Source organism: Colias eurytheme, chromosome 9, assembly GCF_061535395.1.
Source record: "Colias eurytheme isolate Ceu_HAF_F1 chromosome 9, ilColEury1 Martin Lab GWU primary, whole genome shotgun sequence".
NCBI lineage: Eukaryota > Metazoa > Arthropoda > Insecta > Lepidoptera > Pieridae > Colias > Colias eurytheme.
The window spans coordinates 1,524,456-1,544,715 of record NC_142988.1 but is presented as its reverse complement, the minus strand read 5'-3'; the positions used below and the strand labels follow the sequence as shown (position 1 = coordinate 1,544,715).

The 20,260-nt window shown below is 34.9% G+C and overlaps 2 protein-coding genes across 2 annotated transcripts; one reads left to right on the top strand and one right to left on the bottom strand.

Annotated features, from left to right (window-relative positions):
- Positions 1 to 1,644: 1,644 nt before the first annotated feature.
- Positions 1,645 to 11,443, bottom strand: Git (ARF GTPase-activating protein GIT1). The gene is made up of 13 exons (XM_090105694.1): positions 11,254 to 11,443; positions 11,034 to 11,167; positions 10,664 to 10,776; positions 8,249 to 8,429; positions 7,499 to 7,629; positions 6,760 to 6,949; positions 6,459 to 6,531; positions 5,700 to 5,894; positions 4,932 to 5,062; positions 4,062 to 4,493; positions 3,216 to 3,323; positions 2,787 to 2,927; positions 1,645 to 2,313 (listed from the first exon to the last, which is right to left on the bottom strand). Exons 1-13 carry the CDS (start codon positions 11,312 to 11,314, stop codon positions 2,146 to 2,148), a joined length of 2,058 nt encoding a protein of 685 aa, XP_089961820.1. The 5' UTR covers positions 11,315 to 11,443; the 3' UTR covers positions 1,645 to 2,145.
- A 285-nt stretch (positions 11,444 to 11,728) lies between these two features.
- On the top strand, positions 11,729 to 15,443 carry Ost48 (dolichyl-diphosphooligosaccharide--protein glycosyltransferase non-catalytic subunit Ost48). The gene is made up of 7 exons (XM_090105796.1): positions 11,729 to 11,925; positions 12,050 to 12,288; positions 12,641 to 12,883; positions 13,416 to 13,559; positions 13,899 to 14,060; positions 14,597 to 14,827; positions 15,240 to 15,443. The coding sequence occupies exons 1-7, from the start codon at positions 11,796 to 11,798 to the stop codon at positions 15,396 to 15,398; spliced, it is 1,308 nt and encodes a 435-aa protein (XP_089961922.1). The 5' UTR covers positions 11,729 to 11,795; the 3' UTR covers positions 15,399 to 15,443.
- Positions 15,444 to 20,260: the final 4,817 nt, after the last annotated feature.

Sequence of the window (20,260 nt, the reverse complement as noted above, 5' to 3'; positions counted from 1 at the left end):
TGTAGAATGTTTGTGAATGTGTACGTTACTCTGTTTCTGTGTGTGTGTGTGTAGAATGTTTATGTAGATAACGCGGAACGGATTTAACTGTTAGTTTGTTCGCATTTACCGCTCCTACGTCAGTTTATATATGCATTCTAAGACTTAGTTCATACCATCTCAATAGCTATATGCAAATATAAATGATGAAGCTATTCAATTTGTACATAAATATAGCAAAAATAACTGTGCCTTTTACACTACCTTTATACTATACAACCTTTTACTATAAATGTACATTTAAACAATTAGTACAAAGAAATATCCTTTTTCTGCTGTTTTACCGTTTTCAAAAATACCTAATTTGAAATTAAATAGTGTTAAATATTTTGTTTAAATTGTCTATGGTAATTCTGCGCTGTCTTGTCACTTTATGAGCTATGGTTCGAAAGCATTTTAAATCTATTTCATTGATCGATTTTATTTAAAGCGTAGACTGTAGCGATATCGATTTAATTGCCTTTTGAGACACTTAGTTTCTTATAAAATTAATGTATAACAAAATTGTTCAACAAAATAGATAAAAAAATGCCCGGTGCAAATGACCCATAAGAATTGTGTTATTCGTAATGACTGTATAAGTGTATAAATACAATTTAAAAATGCGAAGCAATAAAAGAAAATTCCATTAATAAGTCATTAAAACTTGTCCTTTCTTTTACGCACTCTATCATAGACATAGAAAAGCATAGACACCAATTAAATCTAGAGTAACTTCTTAAACAATTATTATTAAATACATTTTGCAGTACAAGCTAAATGTTAATGTAATATAAAACCAACATTTGAAAAATGGATACAACTTTAGAATAAGTTTTAGAATTTGATACATTCCTTACCGACTACAAAGTCACAACACAAAATGCCTACCAACATTTCTTCTTACAAATTATTTTCTCCAAATAATTATCAAGGTTATAGCTAGATTAATCACGTTAATTAAAGGAAATTGAATCGATCAATATACACACTGAGTGCAGGTCCACACTGCGAGCCTAGCGCGGTTGCGACGGCGGGCGCGAAATATCAAACGTATGAAACGCGCCTTTGCGTCCACATTGAAATGACTATGGCGGAAGCCTAGTGCGACGGTAATGAGCGAGCCAGCGCGCGTAGTTTTCAAACTCTCCTATCCGCGCGTTCTGGCCACACTACGGGCCTAGTCAGCAAGCGACCCAATGCGCGGACGGCGGGGGTATCAAACCAGTTCGGTCTTGTCGCTCGACTTCTTATATTATATCCTTTATTGTTTTTCGTAAAATAGCGGTAAATACTTAATTGTTGAAGTGAAACTTCTATATTTATAAGTGCGATTTAATCTAAAACACTTATATACACCACACTCATCACCACAGTAATTTTGTAGGGTATAATCTCAATTCTTCATAGAAGATTCACCCGTTATTCCTCTGTTTTATTTATTTCGTGTACAACTTCTATAATGATCTCATCTCAAAATCGGACTGTCCAGTAAAAATAGCAAATCGTCCAAAGTTTGCAACACCCGAAAAACGTCGAACCGCTACTTGAGCTCGCGCGTCGGTGTGGCCACCGCGAGCGCCCGCCTAGGCCGCCGCCACCGCGCTGAATGTGTGGACGCACACTTAGGAAGACAAAAATTATTATTAATTAATTATAATAAGTTTTTTAAGAAAAAAATTATAAGTTCATAATGAAACAAAAAGGTTTCATCTAAACAGATAACCCACCATGAAACATAAGCTTGATTAATTTAGAAAGAGTATAAACTATAAAGTAAAGCCAAAACTCGAAATTCATTATGCTAATTAATACAAAAATAGAACACAACCGTTCGCAACGCCTTCAATTTCATCTCATCAGAAAAGAATAGAAACAATTTGATTATTCAAATCCATCCATCTCTATAACGGAACACAATATTCGCAATTCAAAAAATTCACCATCATGATAGAACACAACGTTCCTAATTCAAAAACATCACCATAATAATGGAACACGAAAACTCTTTATTCAAAATCGTTCCAAAAAAAACATTCTTTATTTAAAAAACGTTCCCACACAGCACTTGAGGAGGTTCATTGCCCCCTTAGGTCGGGCCTACACTGTCGTGTAGTACGCCGTTCGCTAGGAGGGCTGGAAGTGAGTAACTAATAACTTCGTCGCTTTAGCAAGATCGTACGCAGCTGTTCGCACTTGGTCTATTGGAGCTTGTGCTGTACACGCTATTGCTAATTCTTCGCTCGCTGTTCGGAGCTCGCTGACCACTTGTTCTAGGGACGCGTCCGCGCATGTCTGGAAGGGTGAATGATTGTTTTTACAATTGTGTGATAGTGTTGGGATTTTTTTAGGGTTGAATGATTGTTTATGGTTGTATGTTACACATAAAATGAGTAACTTTAAAATTCTCTACCATACCGGGCATACCATTTTATGTTCCGCGGGCGCTTATTTACTTACTAATTTAAAATCTGTCAAAAAAGTATCTACCATGCCGGGTAAACGTATACAAGTATAATATGTTACCGGACAGTATTTTCTTACTAATATGAGATTTCACTTAAACAAGGAACCCCGCACGTATTAAGTACGCGAGTGTATACTCGACGCCAAACTTTATGGCGCCTGTGAATATCGTTCGAGTCGTTGCGCAGAATACAATTTCAGATGTCAGTGGGATGCGAGAGAGATGGCTACTCGACTTACCTGCGCACCTTGCGACTCGCAGCTAACTTCTAAACCGTCATAAAGTTTGAATCGAACTGTACCTGCGGGAAGAGTGCAAGTAGCGAAGCGGCAGCGCGTCTCACGGCAGCGGCGCGGTCCGGCAACCTCGCGCGCTGCAATCTCGCCGCACTCCATAGCTCCTGGATCGCACGCGTCACCGCTTCCGCGCGGCACTGTACCACCTGTAGATACAAGTATTATTAATAAAAAATGTTGTGTAATAAAAGTGTGATTACATAAAATTTATGGCTAAACAAAGTGTATTTTTATTCAAAAAACATCTTGAAAATCCTAGGACAAATTTTTTGTTAAATTATCATTAAAACCTCATTAACAACTCTTTTTCATACTTACACACAAAAATTGTAAAATCAATATCATCACAAAGTAATACCTACCTACCATCCATATTTTTTTCCTTTACATGCACCCAACATTAAAACAAAATATTATGACAAATTATTTCCTACCTCTGCATTCAAAGGTTCGCTAGAAGTGTCGATATCCATCATACTAGAGCCACCAATTTCCAGCGCTCCCTGTGTGAGCGACCGCTCCAGTCCGGGAATGCTTGTCAACTGAACGGAAAATATGTCAACACTGCTTATATAGCCCCTTAAGAGAGATTTTATTAATTAAGGGCTGATTTTTCAATCCTTGGTTAAAACTTATCCGTCGAATAATGTACAAAACTACCATTTTAAAAACGTATTCTAATTGCCCGTATTTGACCGTTTACGTGACATTTTAATATTATCGTGTAATACTTTATTGGACGGATAAGTTTTATCCAAGCATTGAAAAATCGGCCCTTAAAGTATCACCGAAATTATTAATTACTAGCGGTCCGCCCCGGCTTCGCCCGTGGTACATATTTCGCAATGAAAGTTCGCCTATGTTCTTTCTCAGAGTCAAAATATTGTCTGTGCCAAATTTAATAAAAATCGGTTGAGGTTTAAGCGGGAAAACGTAACAGACAGACAGAGTTACTTTCGCATTTATAATATTAATTAGGGATGTATATTCAAATCCCAAGTGACTTTCAATGTAAGTTTAATCTGTGACTAATAAAAAAAAAATCATAATAAGAATTGGGGTCTAGAAAGTTACTTCATCTACATTGTTAAATTTTAATCTAAACTACATACCATTAGGTAAATACTGTTAATATATTAAATAACTACACTGTTAATCTAAGATCTAGATTTTCATACAGATATTATTACAGAATATTTTTTTAAAGAATCGTTCCAATCAACAGAACTCCTTATACTTATAACTATTGTTAATCTAACTACATAATTAACGATTAGTACCTGATGTTTAGTAACCTGCCAGTTATTCCTCGGCCCCTCCCTAGTCTCATACATACTGACCGGGCGGGTTTTCAGTTTGACATCCTCCCCCTCCCCCTCCCCCGCTCCCCCCAGCTGTTGGTCCATACTCCTCCCCCTCTCCTTGACCTCCTCACTGATAGACACTTGGGATATACTGTCATCGTCGATACTACTTGTCTTTAGCACGCTGTTCTCTTTGGTCAGCTGTTCGACTATAGTTTGTAAGTTCTTCAGTTGGTTTTTAAGTTCCGTGATGGTGGAATCCCGGCTGTCAAGTTCCTTTTTGAGCGTTTCGACTTCGCTTCGGTCTGTCGGTGTGTTTGTTCGTTCGGATAGTGGTTGGTCGTTTGGGAGGGACGCGTTGTACGCGGATGATACCGTTTCGCCCGCTTTTGGATCTAATGCGGACATCTGGAAGGTTATATCCATTTTTAGGATTAGAAAATGGATTGCTGTGACATATGATTTCATTGTTTTTATCTGCTTCTAATTAATAAATAAAATAAATAAAAATAAATATAGTTTATTTCGTTTCTAAATTTTACACAATTTGGAGTAGTAGGTCCCAAAATTAATTGATTATAATCTTAAAACATTAGATATATAAAGGGTACAAGCTCCATAGCTGGACCTTCGATCAAGTCCCTCCCCAAGATCTCAAGATTTCCAGAGCAGATAGATTTGGCTCGAAGGACCGAATTTTTGTCATAACAAATCTGCAATTATTTTGATTTCTAAAAGTTTCTTTTTTCTTGCAAATTATTTTGATTTATAAGCCAATACCATTCTTTTTAATTTTAAATTAACGTCATAAACTTAGACCATACTTATACACCCGTCGTTACTCACATCAAGTTCCCGTAGCGCTGCATAGTCATCGTCAGACGCGACAGAATCGTATAGCGGCTCGTCGTCTGATAATTGTGACATGTGACGTAAATGGCTTGCTGATAGTAGTGGGTTTGTAGGGCCTGTTAACGCTGTAAGGGAAATATAGAATAACAAATTTATTTCAAATTTGATTTAGGGTTAAAATATGTTGACAAATTGTCAGTAAAAAAGCTTACAGAACGTTTTCAAATTTGATTTTGGGTTAAAATAAGTTGACAAATTGTCAGGAAACAAGCTATTAATTTTCTGGTGAAAAAAAAAATGTTTCATTAAATAAGAATTTTCTCTTCAAATTTATATAGTAGGCAAATTCTATTTTTAAACGAATATTTTTAATAAAAATTTTGTAGACCAACAATTTTGTAAAACAAAGGCATACAAATCTTCCCAAAACTACCCTCATAACTTTTTACTCACCTCTCGGCTGTAAACTAGCGATCCTCTGTCGTCTAGTAGCATCCAGTAGGACATCTCGCAGTAGAGTAGCGAACTGTGGTGAAGACAGACGGGCTAATTTCTGTCTTCCCTGGTTCCTAAGCTGATAGCGACTATCCCTACTGACTCCTACAACTCACCTCTCGGCTGTAAACTGGCAATCCTCTGTCGTCTAGTAGCGTCCAGTAGGACATCTCGCAGTAGAGTAGCGAACTGTGGTGAAGACAGACGTGCCAACTTCTCTGGTTCCTGAGCAAATAGCGACTATCCCTACTGACTCCTACAACTCACCTCTCGGCTGTAAACTGGCAATCCTCTGTCGTCTAGTAGCATCCAGTAGGACATCTCGCAGTAGAGTAGCGAACTCTGGTGAAGACAGACGTGCTAATTTTTGTCTTCCCTGGTTCCTGGGAGCTGATAACGCTGGGTTCACCGGGAGAAATGCTACTCCGCAACGTTCTAGACCGGTTGCACTGGTCTGCCATACTGGGAAATGGAGATTTGTGATGTTAATGAATTGAGTGGGTTATGAAAATAAACGTATAAATTACCATAAAACTTTGTTTTATTTCGAAACACTGAATATATCACACTAGCGGTCCGCCCCGGCTTCGCCCGTGGTACATATTTCGCAATAAAAGGTAGCCTATGTTCTTTCTCAGGGTCTAAAGATTATCTGTGCCAAATTTCATCAAAATCGGTCCAGTAGTTTATGCGTGAAAACCATACATACATACATACAAACCTTTCCTCTTTATAATATTAGTATAGATAGTATGGATTGCATAGGACCGGCCAAAGGAATAGAAATTATAGCGACTTATACAGACACGGCAGTCGGCACGAGCTTCAGTAGGGCGCGAAGGGATATATGTATTTCGAAACTCAATAGAATCGGTGTGTTTTTTTTATACTAATAGATACAACGTATATAACGCTCGTATGTGACACATTATGTGGAGCGTTTTAAATGTTTCGTGCTATCTACATGCATTAAAATAAGCTTTGTTTCATTTATATTAGCAAACAAAATTTACAAAATTTACTAACTGGCTTCTGTTTCTCGCCGATCTATTTCGTCGTAGATGTCCATAACCAACTCTTCAAATAGATGATTAGGCAACTGAAATGTACAAAACATATTAAACTCACATTTAATATCATTATTTACTTCATTCACTCATAAAAATTCAATTTCGTACATTCATTCACTCCTGAACGTTCAATTTCGTACATTCATTCACTCCTGAACGTTCAATTTTGTACATTAATTCACTTATGAACATTCAATTTCGTCCATTCATTCACTCTTGAACATTCATTCATTCATTCGTTCATTCTCAACACATACCAATTGCAATTTGCCCCTCGCAGCCTTAGCGACATCAGTCATCTCGTGTGTATCATGAGCTCGTGGCACGATGTAATGTCTGCCGGACGCGTGATCTGGTTTCTCGCCGGTGAGGAAGTATATCATTCGGTCAGTCGCTTCGTACACTAGTTCCGTCATTCGGTCAGCTAGCTCTGTGTGGCCGCCTAGCCTGGAATATTTTAAAGAATTATATTTAGTTACATTCTCTATAATTCATAAAAAAATACAAGATTTAAAGAAAGTGGTTTTGTTTATGTGTTCATCATTATTTAGGACTCATTATGTACAAAATGTATAATTTTCGGATAAGAAAACTACAATACCCTGATGATATGTTGATACAAAGTAAAAAACTTTTTAATTCGTGTAAATTAAACACAAATTTTCTTAAATATGTGTTGAATTGAATTTGAATATATTGAATTCCTAAAATGACTATTCTTAAGAGTCATTTTGTAAGTAAGTAGTGTCCCGCCTCTGATCAATTTTTGAAGTGAAAACTTCTTTAGCGGCGTTGGGTATAAAATCTTAAACTCGCGTCGGGACACGTGACCTGATCGAAAAAGCGTAAGACGGATGGATATCAAACATGCTCAACGTTAATAATCAAGTTTTCACTTCTGCCGGCACTCCCGGAGTGCAACCCGTCTTTTTTTCTATTCTTTATAAATTTATAATATTTTCTCTCTTTATTATAATTATATTTATTTCTACTAACCTAGCACACTCGCTAGGCGTATTCCCGGCGCTGTCCCTAGCGGTGGGGTCTGCGCCCCACGCCACCAGCAGTTCCGCTTGCGCCGGTTGCCCCGCGCGACACGCTACGTGCAGGCACATGTTGCCTTTCTCCTGTGGTAATGTACATGCGGTTTGAAGTCGAACTCGCTTTATATTTATGCAGGCTACTCACGTACCTGCCGCAGGGTCGATATTGGTACAATCTCGGTTGGTCTGCGGTCGGGGCAATTTCAGTTGTTCTCTAAAATGCCCCGGCTTGCCTACACATATCATAATTAAGGAGCCAATTTCAATATTTCCGCTGCTGCAGGTACGTGAGTAGCCGGTCTTACATTTAAACATTTACAATCAACAATAACAAAACGAAATAAACGGGACCCAAGTTTAGCAATTGCTTATGACAATAACAAACTTATGATTTGTAGAAACTTTCTGACTACAACCAAATTTTGTAGAAATCAATTTATTATGACAATTTCCTATTTTGTAGAAACCAATTTGAAAAAGCAATAAACAAGAGAATTTGAATCTAGCAAGAATTGCAATAGCTTCAATAATTTTTTAAAACATATCTAGCACATAGTTTTGCTAGATAAAAAGCTAGTCACTCAGTGAAAAAACAAACATTGACAAACGAAATAACTCAAGCCCCAGAACCACAGACACAATAGAAAATCTATTGTGTCTGGGACCGATCGGGCCGCTTGGGGCTCAATGGGTTAAAACACACCTGATTATAATAATTAGGATCTGCACCCTGCGCTAACAGCCTCATTCCGGTATCCAATGAGGAGCTCCTCACTGCACTGTGCAACTGCCTTCCTAGCTCACTGGGAGGTTCGTCCCTTCTCGCTCTTAATACATAGGCTAGGCGTAAGTGCTTAGCTAGTATGAACTCTGATTTCACTGGACTGAAAAGGTAATCTAACTTAGTATATGTTTTTGAAACTCGATTTTTATACCTGTACTGTAATGTTATAAAGAGGAATATTTTTTTTTTTTTTAAGTTTGTTATATTAGTAGTCATCTTATATATAAAAATGAATCGCAAAATGTGTTGGTAACTCGAGAACGGCTGAACCGATTCCGATAATTCTTTTTTTATTATATTCCTTGAAGTACGAGGATGGTTCTTACGTAGAGAAAACGTAAATATGTACCACGGGCGAACCCGGGGCGGACTGCTAGTACTTAAAAAAAATTAAAATATTTTCACTAATAGAAAAGTATGCTATTTCTAAATAACATAATAATATATGCAATTTTTTTTATCCTAAATATATTCTGGACTATCATGAGTTGAATTAATTATGATTGTTAGTTAGTCATGATTGCTCTATTATAAGAGCTCCTGTTTAATCACTTAGGCCCAGTTTCATCAAGCTCTGTTAGTTAGTTTAACACGCTGTTAACTCTTTTAACGGGACATCAATGTAAGGGAGTGTCCCACCATGACCTAATCGAGGATTAGTTTCCTTAACACGGCATTATATTTAACCCGTGGCATAGAGGCTCTTTAAACTTTTAACAAGCGATTAGAAAAAATGATTTGAAGTTTTCTTGCTGTCAAGATGGACTCTGCATACTATTTTATTTTTGAAAATGAAGATGTGTTGGATGATTTGTATAATTTGGATTATATAGTGCGACCGCGACGGCCCAGAATTTATAAAGACGTCGTCATTGTTTCGAAGAATATGATGATGTTGATTTTAGTACAAGATTTCGTTTATCAAAACAATCGGTTTTGGAAGTATTGCAATTAATTGAAGATAAACTCGAATAACCGTCGGATCTGTAAGTAAAACTATCTCGTGAGGTAATATTTATATTTATGTGCATAAAAGGTTCCTTCCTACATACTGTATTATTTTCAATTAAACCATAATAATCCTGTGAGTCATGTCAAATCTAGTATTGAATACCAATATAGGTATGTACTTAAAATGTAAACTTCACCACTACTCAGGTAAGGCTCAGGCCTCCTCATGATTATGAAATGTACTTAACTTAATTTTAAATTCTGTTTTAGGAATCTATCAGTTTCAACTACAGACCAACTGCTTATTGTAGTGCAGTGCAGTGATGGCTCAGTGGTGAAAAACATTGTGAGGAAACCGACATATCATAAGATAGCGTGGTGGATAATGACCTGATCCCTTACCGTGTTTAAGTTTAAGTTAGCACTACCAATCCCATGTCCCAGCAGTGAGAAAGTATATGGGCTGACGATGATGATGATCCTAATTTAATTTAAATGTGACATTGTTATAGAAATATGTAATTTTTCATGTTACCTAAATAAATAAAACTTGTGTTTTTATAAAACATTTTTATTGTACCCTTAGATTGTACCTATCAACATCATTCAATAAATAGGTTATAACAACTAGATACTAGGTTATTACAAACAATAATTTACTATTAATTTACTTTAAATGTATCTTGCTGCTTTGTCTTTATTTTTCTTGTTTTAATTGCTCTTCTAGTATGAGATCTCTCGCACTTTCCTTCGGACTCCGAATTTTTTTTCGTAATTTCAACCAGATCCAGTTTACCTTCGACCAAGTGAAATTGAACCGCGATTTTTCTTCAACATTATTGTATTTATTCAACTCAAAATAAAATTAAAATAACACAAGAAAAATCACAACAAAACAATCTCCAAATAACATCAAACATTTGTAACCATGGTAACGACCAAATCGTTTGACATATAAACCAGCAAACGTAAAAGTTTCTACATGATTATTAAATTGTATACTGTGTTAGAACATTTCAATTTAGTCGAATTACCAAACATGACAGTTATTATACAACTAGAACAAATAGCCCCAACGTGCGAAACTATGGCATTGTCAACTATGACATTTTGTTTCGGGCGGTTTAAAATACGAATGAATGATTCGTGAGTCGCTCAGTTAATGGTCGATTTGATAATCGGCTGTTAGATTTCCTTCTTGGGACCTGTAGAGTTGACAACGATGTTAAAATAAATGTTTAATTTGAAGCTCGATTAATAAATGTCTGATTTAGAAAATATTGGTGAAATTGGGTCTTAAACAGTCAATTTAAACAATTGCATCATCATCTAAATTAACAAACAGAAGATACACAGCAAACAAAAAACGAATTTAATACTTACTGTAGAGGGTCTTTAGGAGTTGGTTTCTTCCGTAAATGCTTTGGTGCCGATGTGTCTAACAAGGAATGTTCCCAAATACTGTTTACATTTTGTGCTGTGAGTGCTTGCACCATCTGAGGAGAATTTGATAATTGTAAAATGCTTTAGAGATAAAAATTATGGAAATAAGATATGTAGGACATCAGAATATTTTTGTATTCAAAATTATACTATTACGAATGATATAACCATGAATAAATCCTGAGCAAACAAATTATTTACAGTAGATTGTGCTGTGATTACAGTGGGTATTTACCCATATTAAATAGTTTATAATGGTTAAATACATATTCTTTATTATAGTACACAATATATAGTTTATTTTACGTACAGCTAAAAGGGAAGGTGGCCAAGAACCCTGCCGTAAAGATTTTACATGCGAAATATGCCGTCCCATACTCCGATGAACACTGCAGCATTCCGCACAAAGCAACAACCCACGGTTTATCGACGCCCACGATGGATCTACGACAAAAACAGGATATTAACACCGGCTCAATCAAGAGTCTAGTCATTAATTACTGTCTCAAATCGAAATTAGAACATCTCACCCGATGCCCCACAATCGGAACACATTTCCATAGAAGACCGATGTTTAGATCTTGAAATCATTTTTGTTTTGTACACTCCTTATTATAAATACACTATAACAAGCTACTTATTCACACTATTAAAATAAATAATTAGTATTATAAACATAATAACTTGAATACAAAAATAAAACAATTCAACCCACGAAACGTCAATCAAAAACATGAACCACAGATTAAAACATTAATAACTAAAAAGTATATAAAGTACAGATAAAAAATGTGTGTTTTTTATTATTAATTAAAAATAAAATATTTAATTTTGATAACAAGATAAATTAGGAAATAGGAGTATATAATATGTACATATTCTTACTATTTACTTTAAAATTAAGTTATTTTTAAAAGAGCCATGTTTTGTTATTATCGACTAAATACCTTGTATCAGAGGTTTTGTATTAAAAAAACTTCATTATTTTGATTTTGAATATGGCAACATCGAGTCGGCCTGCGAGACACGTCAGAGGCCAATTTATATATTTTTATCGTAAAATTTCAACAAAATGAAGTTTTCTATTATATTAGGGATTTTAACATGCTGCTCTATAGCGTTTGCCTATCAAGAAACATTAGTGCTTGTCGATAATCTTAACATAAGAGAAACTCATTCACAATTTTTCAAATCTTTGCAAGGTAATACACCGATGCCGGTACAGTTTTTGTCAATTATCTTCCATAGTTCCCCGCTTTCATATACCTCGACGTTTTAACATTGAAAGTTAACATTTAGCTCATATAATAAATTGTTATTTCACAGAACGAGGCTACACTCTCACATTTAAGTTGGCCGACGACGCTAACCTTGTTCTCTCGAAGTATGGCGAATATTTGTACAAGAATTTGGTCGTGTTTTCGCCCAGTGTGGTGGAGTTTGGTGGTCAAATCGATACTGATGCTATCACAAAGTTCATAGATGATGGAGGCAATGTGCTTATTGCTGGTAACTCGGCCGCTAGCGATGTATACAGAGAAATCGCCTCAGAATGCGGTTTTGAAGTAAGTAACATTGGTGAATAAAAATCGGGTACTTATTTTTACTTTAAAGCATGTTTAATAAATATATTTGGATGATCTGATCTCTTTCCTATCAAGACGGTTTGATTTCAGTTTTCGTAATAGCTATAACAAAAAGGCAATCAATAATTTTGTCATGTAATTCGTTTTACTTTATCCAAAGAACTAATGATTATTTGTTTTTGGTTATATAACAATTATTATAATGCTTTTGGTTATATAACAATTAACAACAACTTTAACCCATTGAGCCCGATCGGTTCATGACACAATAGATTTTCTATTGTGTCTGTGATTCTGCCTGAGTTATTAAATAAAAATATAAATTTTATAGATGGATGAAGAGTCGGCAGCAGTGATAGATCACTTCAACTTTGACGCACTAGATGATGGAGACCATACAAGAATTGTAGTGTCGCCCAAGAACTTAATCGATGCACCAACTATTGTTGGACCTCAGAACATCAAGCCTTTACTGTTTGAGGGTACAAGCTTGATCCTGGATAAGGATAATAGCTTAGTGATGCCCATATTGAGTGCAGACAGCACTGCTTACAGTTATAATCCTAAGAGCCAGGTAGATATTCTTAAAGCTGAATACTTAATGATAATCCCTACTAATATTATAAATGCGAAAGTAACTCTGTCTGTCTGTCTGTTACGCTTTCCCGCTTAAACCTCTCAACCAATTTTTATGAAAATTGGCACAGACAATCTTTTTTTTATCATGAAATATGTACCACGGGCAAAGCCGGGGCGGACCGCTAGTTTTATATATGTCCAAAATTACTTATAAGAAAGTATGTTAAATTTCAAATTCAGATTTAGATTTGTTGTTTGTATACCATGTTATAATAAAAGAAAGAATAAATTGTGTCTTTTCCCATGCAGTGACAAATATACTAAAATTAATTTTAAACATGTTATAGAAAGATATAATCTGGGTTATCAGTAGTAATTGATAATGTATCAGTTGTTCAATTCAGAATTTATAATAAATTATTTCTGTAATAATGAAAAATTAAATAATTATGCTACACAATGAAGCATAATTTTGGTCACATAATCTTTAGTGCAATTCAGTTTCATTATTTTATTTTTGATTAAAGGTTAAAGAATACCCTCACGCCGTTGGCCGTAAGACTGTCCTCATAGCCGCTCTGCAAGCCAGAAACAATGCTCGCATTGTATTCAGTGGTTCACTGTTCTTCTTCTCTGATGAAGCTTTTAACGCCCCTGTATCTAAGGTCCATGTAAGTAATATATTCTTTATTCATAGTAATATAAATATTCTCTTTGTTATTTGTAGGTTTGTATTTTGCAAATCTGTGTGTTAACAGTTCAGATATTCAATAAAGAAATTGATGTGAAATTTTTATGGGTGTTATATTTTTTTCAGTTTTCAAACCAATAAGATTTTTTTGTAGGTTAAATTGATGTCGTTTGCGGTTAAATTTTAAATTTTACTTACAATAAGAATGATTTCTAGATTATCTGCAGTCTCTCTATTCTCAACATTTACAAAAGTAAATATTACATCTGTGAATTTTATTACGAAAAATCATGTAACATGCTGATTTAATAATTTCCAGGGTGACAAACTAAAATCTGATGCATCTGGCAACAAACAGTTGGCCATCCACTTGAGCCAATGGGCATTTGGCGAACGAGGGCAATTACGCGTGGGGCATGTACAGCATCACCGCCAGGGGGATAGCGAGTCGTCCAACACTTACACCATTATGGATACTGTGGTAGGTAGTAAATAGCCATCCCGACTTCACCCATAGTAAACACATAGAGCCTATTGCATTCTCGAAACATGCAATTTTTGAAACTGGACCAAGTTCCTGATAATAGAGTTCTAATAAACTTCAGGCTTATGTTGTTCGTGTATTTTCAATTTAAACCACTTTCATGTTAAAATCTATATATATAAAAGAAAGTCGTGTTAGTTACTCCACTTATAACTCAAGAACGGCTGAACCAATTTAGCTGAAAATTGGCAGGGAGGTAGTTTAGAGCCAAGAGAAGGACATAGAATACTAAATATGTACTACGGGCGAAGCCGGGGCGAACCACTAGTGTTATAATAAAAACAAACATATTTGCACGACTACTTCAACATCATCGCACGACGCACGCACTTAGACGCATACACCGGCGAGTTGAAGCCGCACGTGCGTTAGAGACGGTATAATGTTTCCCTCTCTTTCGAATACAAGGCACTTCTACCTTCAATGTGTATTCTCACATACAATAATTATAATATTAACAAACTGTCCCACAGGTATACAGAATCGAAATAGAAGAGCTCAAGAACGGCAAATGGCAGCCATTCGAAGCTAACGACGTGCAACTAGAGTTCGTTCGCATCGATCCCTTCATTCGCACAACGCTCAAGAAGAAGCCCAATGGAGTGTACGAGGCTATCTTCAAAGTGCCTGATGTGTGGGGAGTATATCAGTTCAAGGTTGATTATGATAGGATCGGATACACAAGGCTTTATCACTCTACACAGGTATGTAAATGAGAACCTGTTTTGTTTTAGAATACAGTTTTTTTTAAGTGAAACTTCTTTAGGCGCGTTGAGAGTAAAATTTGGCATCATGGCAAAATCGTGTCATGGAGTACGGCGACGATTTTCGTATCTTTGAATCTTGCCAAAGAAGTATCACTTCTGACACGTGTGCCGGTCACATGCTCTTTTTTTACAATAGATACAGTATAAAATAGCAAGCTAATGCTAATTGCTAATTCTAATGAACATTTTTTTAATTACACTCTTAACCTACCTGCAATATTATATTTATGATATTATTGCGTTTTGCGCCTACTAGAAATTTAATTTACTAAACCATTTTCATCATACTATTTAAAAAAAATTGTAAATATGTACTTTAAACTTGCAACACTAATAATTTTCATTTCAGGTGTCCGTCCGCCCACTACAACACACGCAATACGAGAGATTCATACCAAGTGCATACCCCTACTATGTGAGCGCATTCTCCATGATGATCGGAGTGTTCCTTTTCTCTTTTGTCTTCCTCTACTATAAGGACGACTCACCTAAATCTAAAAGTGAATAATTAGTGTAATATTTATTGTACGCATGTAATAAATTTTTAATAGTTTGATGGTTTTTTATTTATGATACCTTGGTGATGTTTTGGATAGCCTATTTTAATTGACATTAATTTTCATACATTTTTGTCATTTTAATAGAAGAATAAGAATGAGCTGATGATGCTTGATGAAATTAATATAAAAAAAAAAACATTAAAAATATTAAATATTTAGAAAATCTTGTTCACCATAGTAAAGCCAATCTGTCATTACTCGCATATTACTCCAATGGATGAAATTGTGTGTAGATGAGACATATCATGTATGGATATTTATCTACAATCACGTCAAAACTGCTAGACGGAATTTGATGGAACTCGCTGGTTCTGTAGCTTTTATATTAGAGTAAGTAAGTAAGTAGCAAAGGTATAAGCTGTTATTTAAAAATTTGCTTGTATTGGAGACAGAAGGTATTCTTCAGTGGAAATATAATTGTAGATTAAAGGAAATAATTACAAATCGGATGCAATGCAAAAGCACCTCTCCCAATCTTTCCAAATTTTTGAGCAGATTCGGTAAATCTTATGTAAAAATGTAAATATTTTCTAAAAATTGCATATTTTTTTAAAGTAGCCATATGCCAGCCTCCTCCGGCCATAGCACCGGAAAGATGAACGTTACCGATTATAACTGTCAGTCAAATCTTGAACGCAACGGTTTGGAATGGCAGATAATAAGAAAAAATGGCATGCCTGTCACAAATTTCGTGCTACAATTTTTAACTGTAGAATTTAATTGTAAAGACGCTCCCAGTTACAAGTATAATTTATGAATAAACAATATTATAACAAAGTGCCAAAACCGCTTGTTATCGTTAAATAATAAACATAAAAAACACAATTTAAGTGATTCGTGTAGGCAGTGATTTTGGTGAATCCGTATTTCGTTAAAAAATTTGCGTATAGCCAAATGTTTAGAAATTGTTTACATTAAGGATAACTATAAGGTGTATGTGTACTTATTTGTGTGATATAAATACTCGATTGGTCATTGTAGTGATGTGTTTACATCAGTAAACTGTCCCGTAAGTATGATGTCATTGTATTTTGTGACTGCCATTAAAAATGTGTTGGCTTTGTGCCCACCCGTTTTCCTGCTAACACAATTCTGATACGGTTTACTAAAAACATCCATGGGGGATAAGCGTACAGCATCCTCTAGGTTATAGTGACTTGTTGAAGACAAATATGTAAATAAGACACCTAGTGAGCAAAGGATACAAAGTGATTGAAAAGCCTTGTATTTTATTATCAGTTTGATCTTTCCACAGAAGGAATTGGTCAGGAAAAGCTTCATGGCTTTGGGGAATAGTAAGTTAGCTAGTTATAAACTAACAACAATCTGTACATATATCTTATCAGTTTCAAGTTATGGGATGTAGAAGAGTAGTAAGAACCTTACATTTAATATCATTTCATAAGAATTGGTAAACACATTTCAACATTATGATGTCCAATTTATACAAATAGCTACAGCCTAGATATGCAACAACACTTAAAACCTTGAATAATTGTAATGTGTGGAGCGTTATTTGACATAGTTTTAAAATTAACTCTATAACAGTTCTCATATTACTAATAATTGAATTTTCATAGAATAAAATGATATATCTTTAACACAACACACCATATATTACATTTTATTTACAAAATTCACTGTGTTTAAATTATCAAGATCTATCTATATACTATAATTTTAAATGTTTATTTTAGTTAAGCTTCATATAGTAAATTGAAACCCTAATAAGAATGGATTATTAAAATAGTTGTTAAAAAATAGGTCAGATTTATTGCTATTAAAATTCTGTGATATCAAAATATGTTTTTTAATCCTGTAGAAATGATCAATATTCTTTTATGCAATATTTTGTATCTTATTTTTTGTAGTTATCTAAATTTACTGATAAGAACATGGACTTGTATTTAAAATATTATGAGTACTAGTTGTCTAGTAAATTTACTAACATAATATGTTTATATTTTGTGTTTTATCAAGTAGAAAATGTTTTAATGTACTTTGTACTCATGCTAAGTGTTATGTAGATAGCCTTGCCACAAACATATGTGGCAGGCAAAAATCACTTTTACCATTACATGTGAGGCTGTAAAAATGCTGTTCGTGTGTGTCTGCCCTTTTTGGGAGATCACTGTTTGTACTGATGAGGTATTTAGTCCTCATTCTTATTTATATGTGGTTTAGTTGTATTCAACTGTATGTTGTTGTGTGTAGAGTTGAATATAACTTAACTGTTTAAGGTTTTATCTAAATGAATAGTATAAAGAGGAAAGATTTTTGTTTGATGGTTTATTATGATTAAATGCACAGCTATTGAACATACACACTTGGCCAGAGTGGTGGATTATGGCCTGCACCCTCATAGCAGGCCTGTGTCCTAGGAATGGGAATGTATAATATGTGCTGATGATGATGATGACAAAACTATTTGATCCATTTAGAAATGTAACCATAAAGAAGCTCCATCTGTTGAATGTACCAAGTTTTGCAATTGTTTTCTTAATTCACATTGAACTTGGTGAAGATGGAGATGAGATGATATAGATTTTATTATGTATTAATTGATACAAATGTAAATATTGGAAAAATCTTATATAATAATCATATAAAATAATATTTTGAAGAGAGCGTACTCCTCCCTCATAGGCCGGCAAGGCAACCACAATACTACAGAGTCTGTGGTTGTTCATGGGCGGCTCCAATCATCGTTTTCTGCACGGTTACGCGCAAGCTCGTTTGCCGACTTATACATAAAAAAAAAATATGTTACTTCAGGAAGCATTTATAAACTACCTACACAAAACCCCTTTAACTACCTATTTCATAACACAGCAATACTAATAATTCAATTAATATAAATACCTATACGGTTTCTCAGTATCTCAATCTTATAATAAACTTACAGAAGGTGAAGCGACAGCTACGATGGACCCGTCGCGGCGCCAACGTACGCAGACGAAGGCCACGGCGGAGGAGCAGGCGCTTGACCAGATAGCCAGAGAGGTATGTTCATTTTTTTTTTTTACTATAGATAGGGAAGCGCTTGACCACAATCTCGCCTGATGGAAAGCTAAGATGTGGTCTAAGATGGTACGCGATTCCCTAGTAGGTACCGGTTCACTCTTCGCTTGAAGACCCCCATATTATACTTGTCGGGGAACACAGATTCAGGAAGCGCGTTCCAGTCCCTTGCGGTTCGAATGAAGAATGTGGAATCGAACCGCTTATTATTTTTCATTGTTATGTTATTAGTGCGAATGAGTCTATATGTTACGTTTTCATGGCTTAAACTGTAGTGCTGAATAGTTAAAGATGCAGATTCCAACATGAAGGAAAGAATAATTTTGACAAACATGAGGTGTTTATTTCAAAATTGAACCCAATAAGGGTTGATATGGGAAATTTTTTTGCCAATGCTAATATTTCTGCATATGTACAGTAAATTATATGTAGATCATAAATAAAAAAAAAAAATTATAAGTATATAGATTTAATAAAACATACCTGAAATGGAAATTTGTTTATCATAACTAAATTAAATATAGAATTGACTAACGCATAAAATACATATTTATCAATTTTAATGAGTTCTAAATGGAACAGAATATTATTATCATTACCCTACAGTACATTAGTATACCTAATGCTATTTGTCCTCAATTACCTCACTAGATAAACATTAATCCTTACCATTTTGTTGAACAAAATAATTTAAAATAAACACAAAGTAATATTTTACTTATTCATTACGAATTATTTTGCATTTCACTCATTATCACAGTTTTGCGTAAACTGAGCTTATCTACTGGTATTGCAAATCTACATTGATAAGTGATAAGATTGTCTTATGATAGCTGTGTACTATTTAGATCAAAACTTATTATGATCTTCAAGTATGCTTTTCATTAAATAAACATTTTTAAGGCATACACGGTAATTAATGCTAGGGGTATTTTTGTAATTTGCAATTGAATATGATGCTGTTTTTTTTGTCTATAATATTATATACACATACTAGCGGACTCGAAAAATGATTGCAACATGTTTCATTGCCGCTTTGCTCCTACTGATCAGCTGTTTAACATTTCTAAATTCCAATATTTTTAAGCTATTGCATAGCTTTTATCTCAGACTTTGAGCGCGGCGACCGAATGTAAAAATTCCGTAACGAAAAAACCTAACACCCCCCCACTCGAACCAGCACAGCGATGCGATGCTATGCAATAGCTTTACCGCGGCAGTCCTCGAGTGCCACACGTATTTTTTTTAGCATCGTAAATCTCTCAGATATCTTTTGGATATCTTGGTCAATGGTACCAACTTAATAATGCTAGAGCCTAAAGTCTAGAGTCTAGACGAACCAAAGTCACCAACTTGTAATTTATCCATCTTATCATTCCTGTATAGACATTCAGACTTCAATATTGCATAGCCACTCAATCCCTCCATTCATCCGACCACTCAATGAACGAGATGAACATTATCTAACTGCATGTAATTGATGATGCTTCGAGTGGTTCCAGAGTATGGTAATCAATTGTGATGTTAGTTACCTGCTGACGGCCGCTCTCGAGAATTATAATTCGTAATGCAGTATGCACGGTGGATGAATTTTGTTTTAATCAGCTCGTGTGGTGCTTGTAGTAAGTATTATATTATGCATGGTTATCACGCTTTTATAAAAATATCAAACGTAGTGTATTAAACAATCTGAAGAAATAGATTGGCATAAGTGCATTATATTGCTCCCTTGGAAATTGAAAAATTAGCATCACTGAATACCATTTCTTAAAACTATTGTTGTGGATAA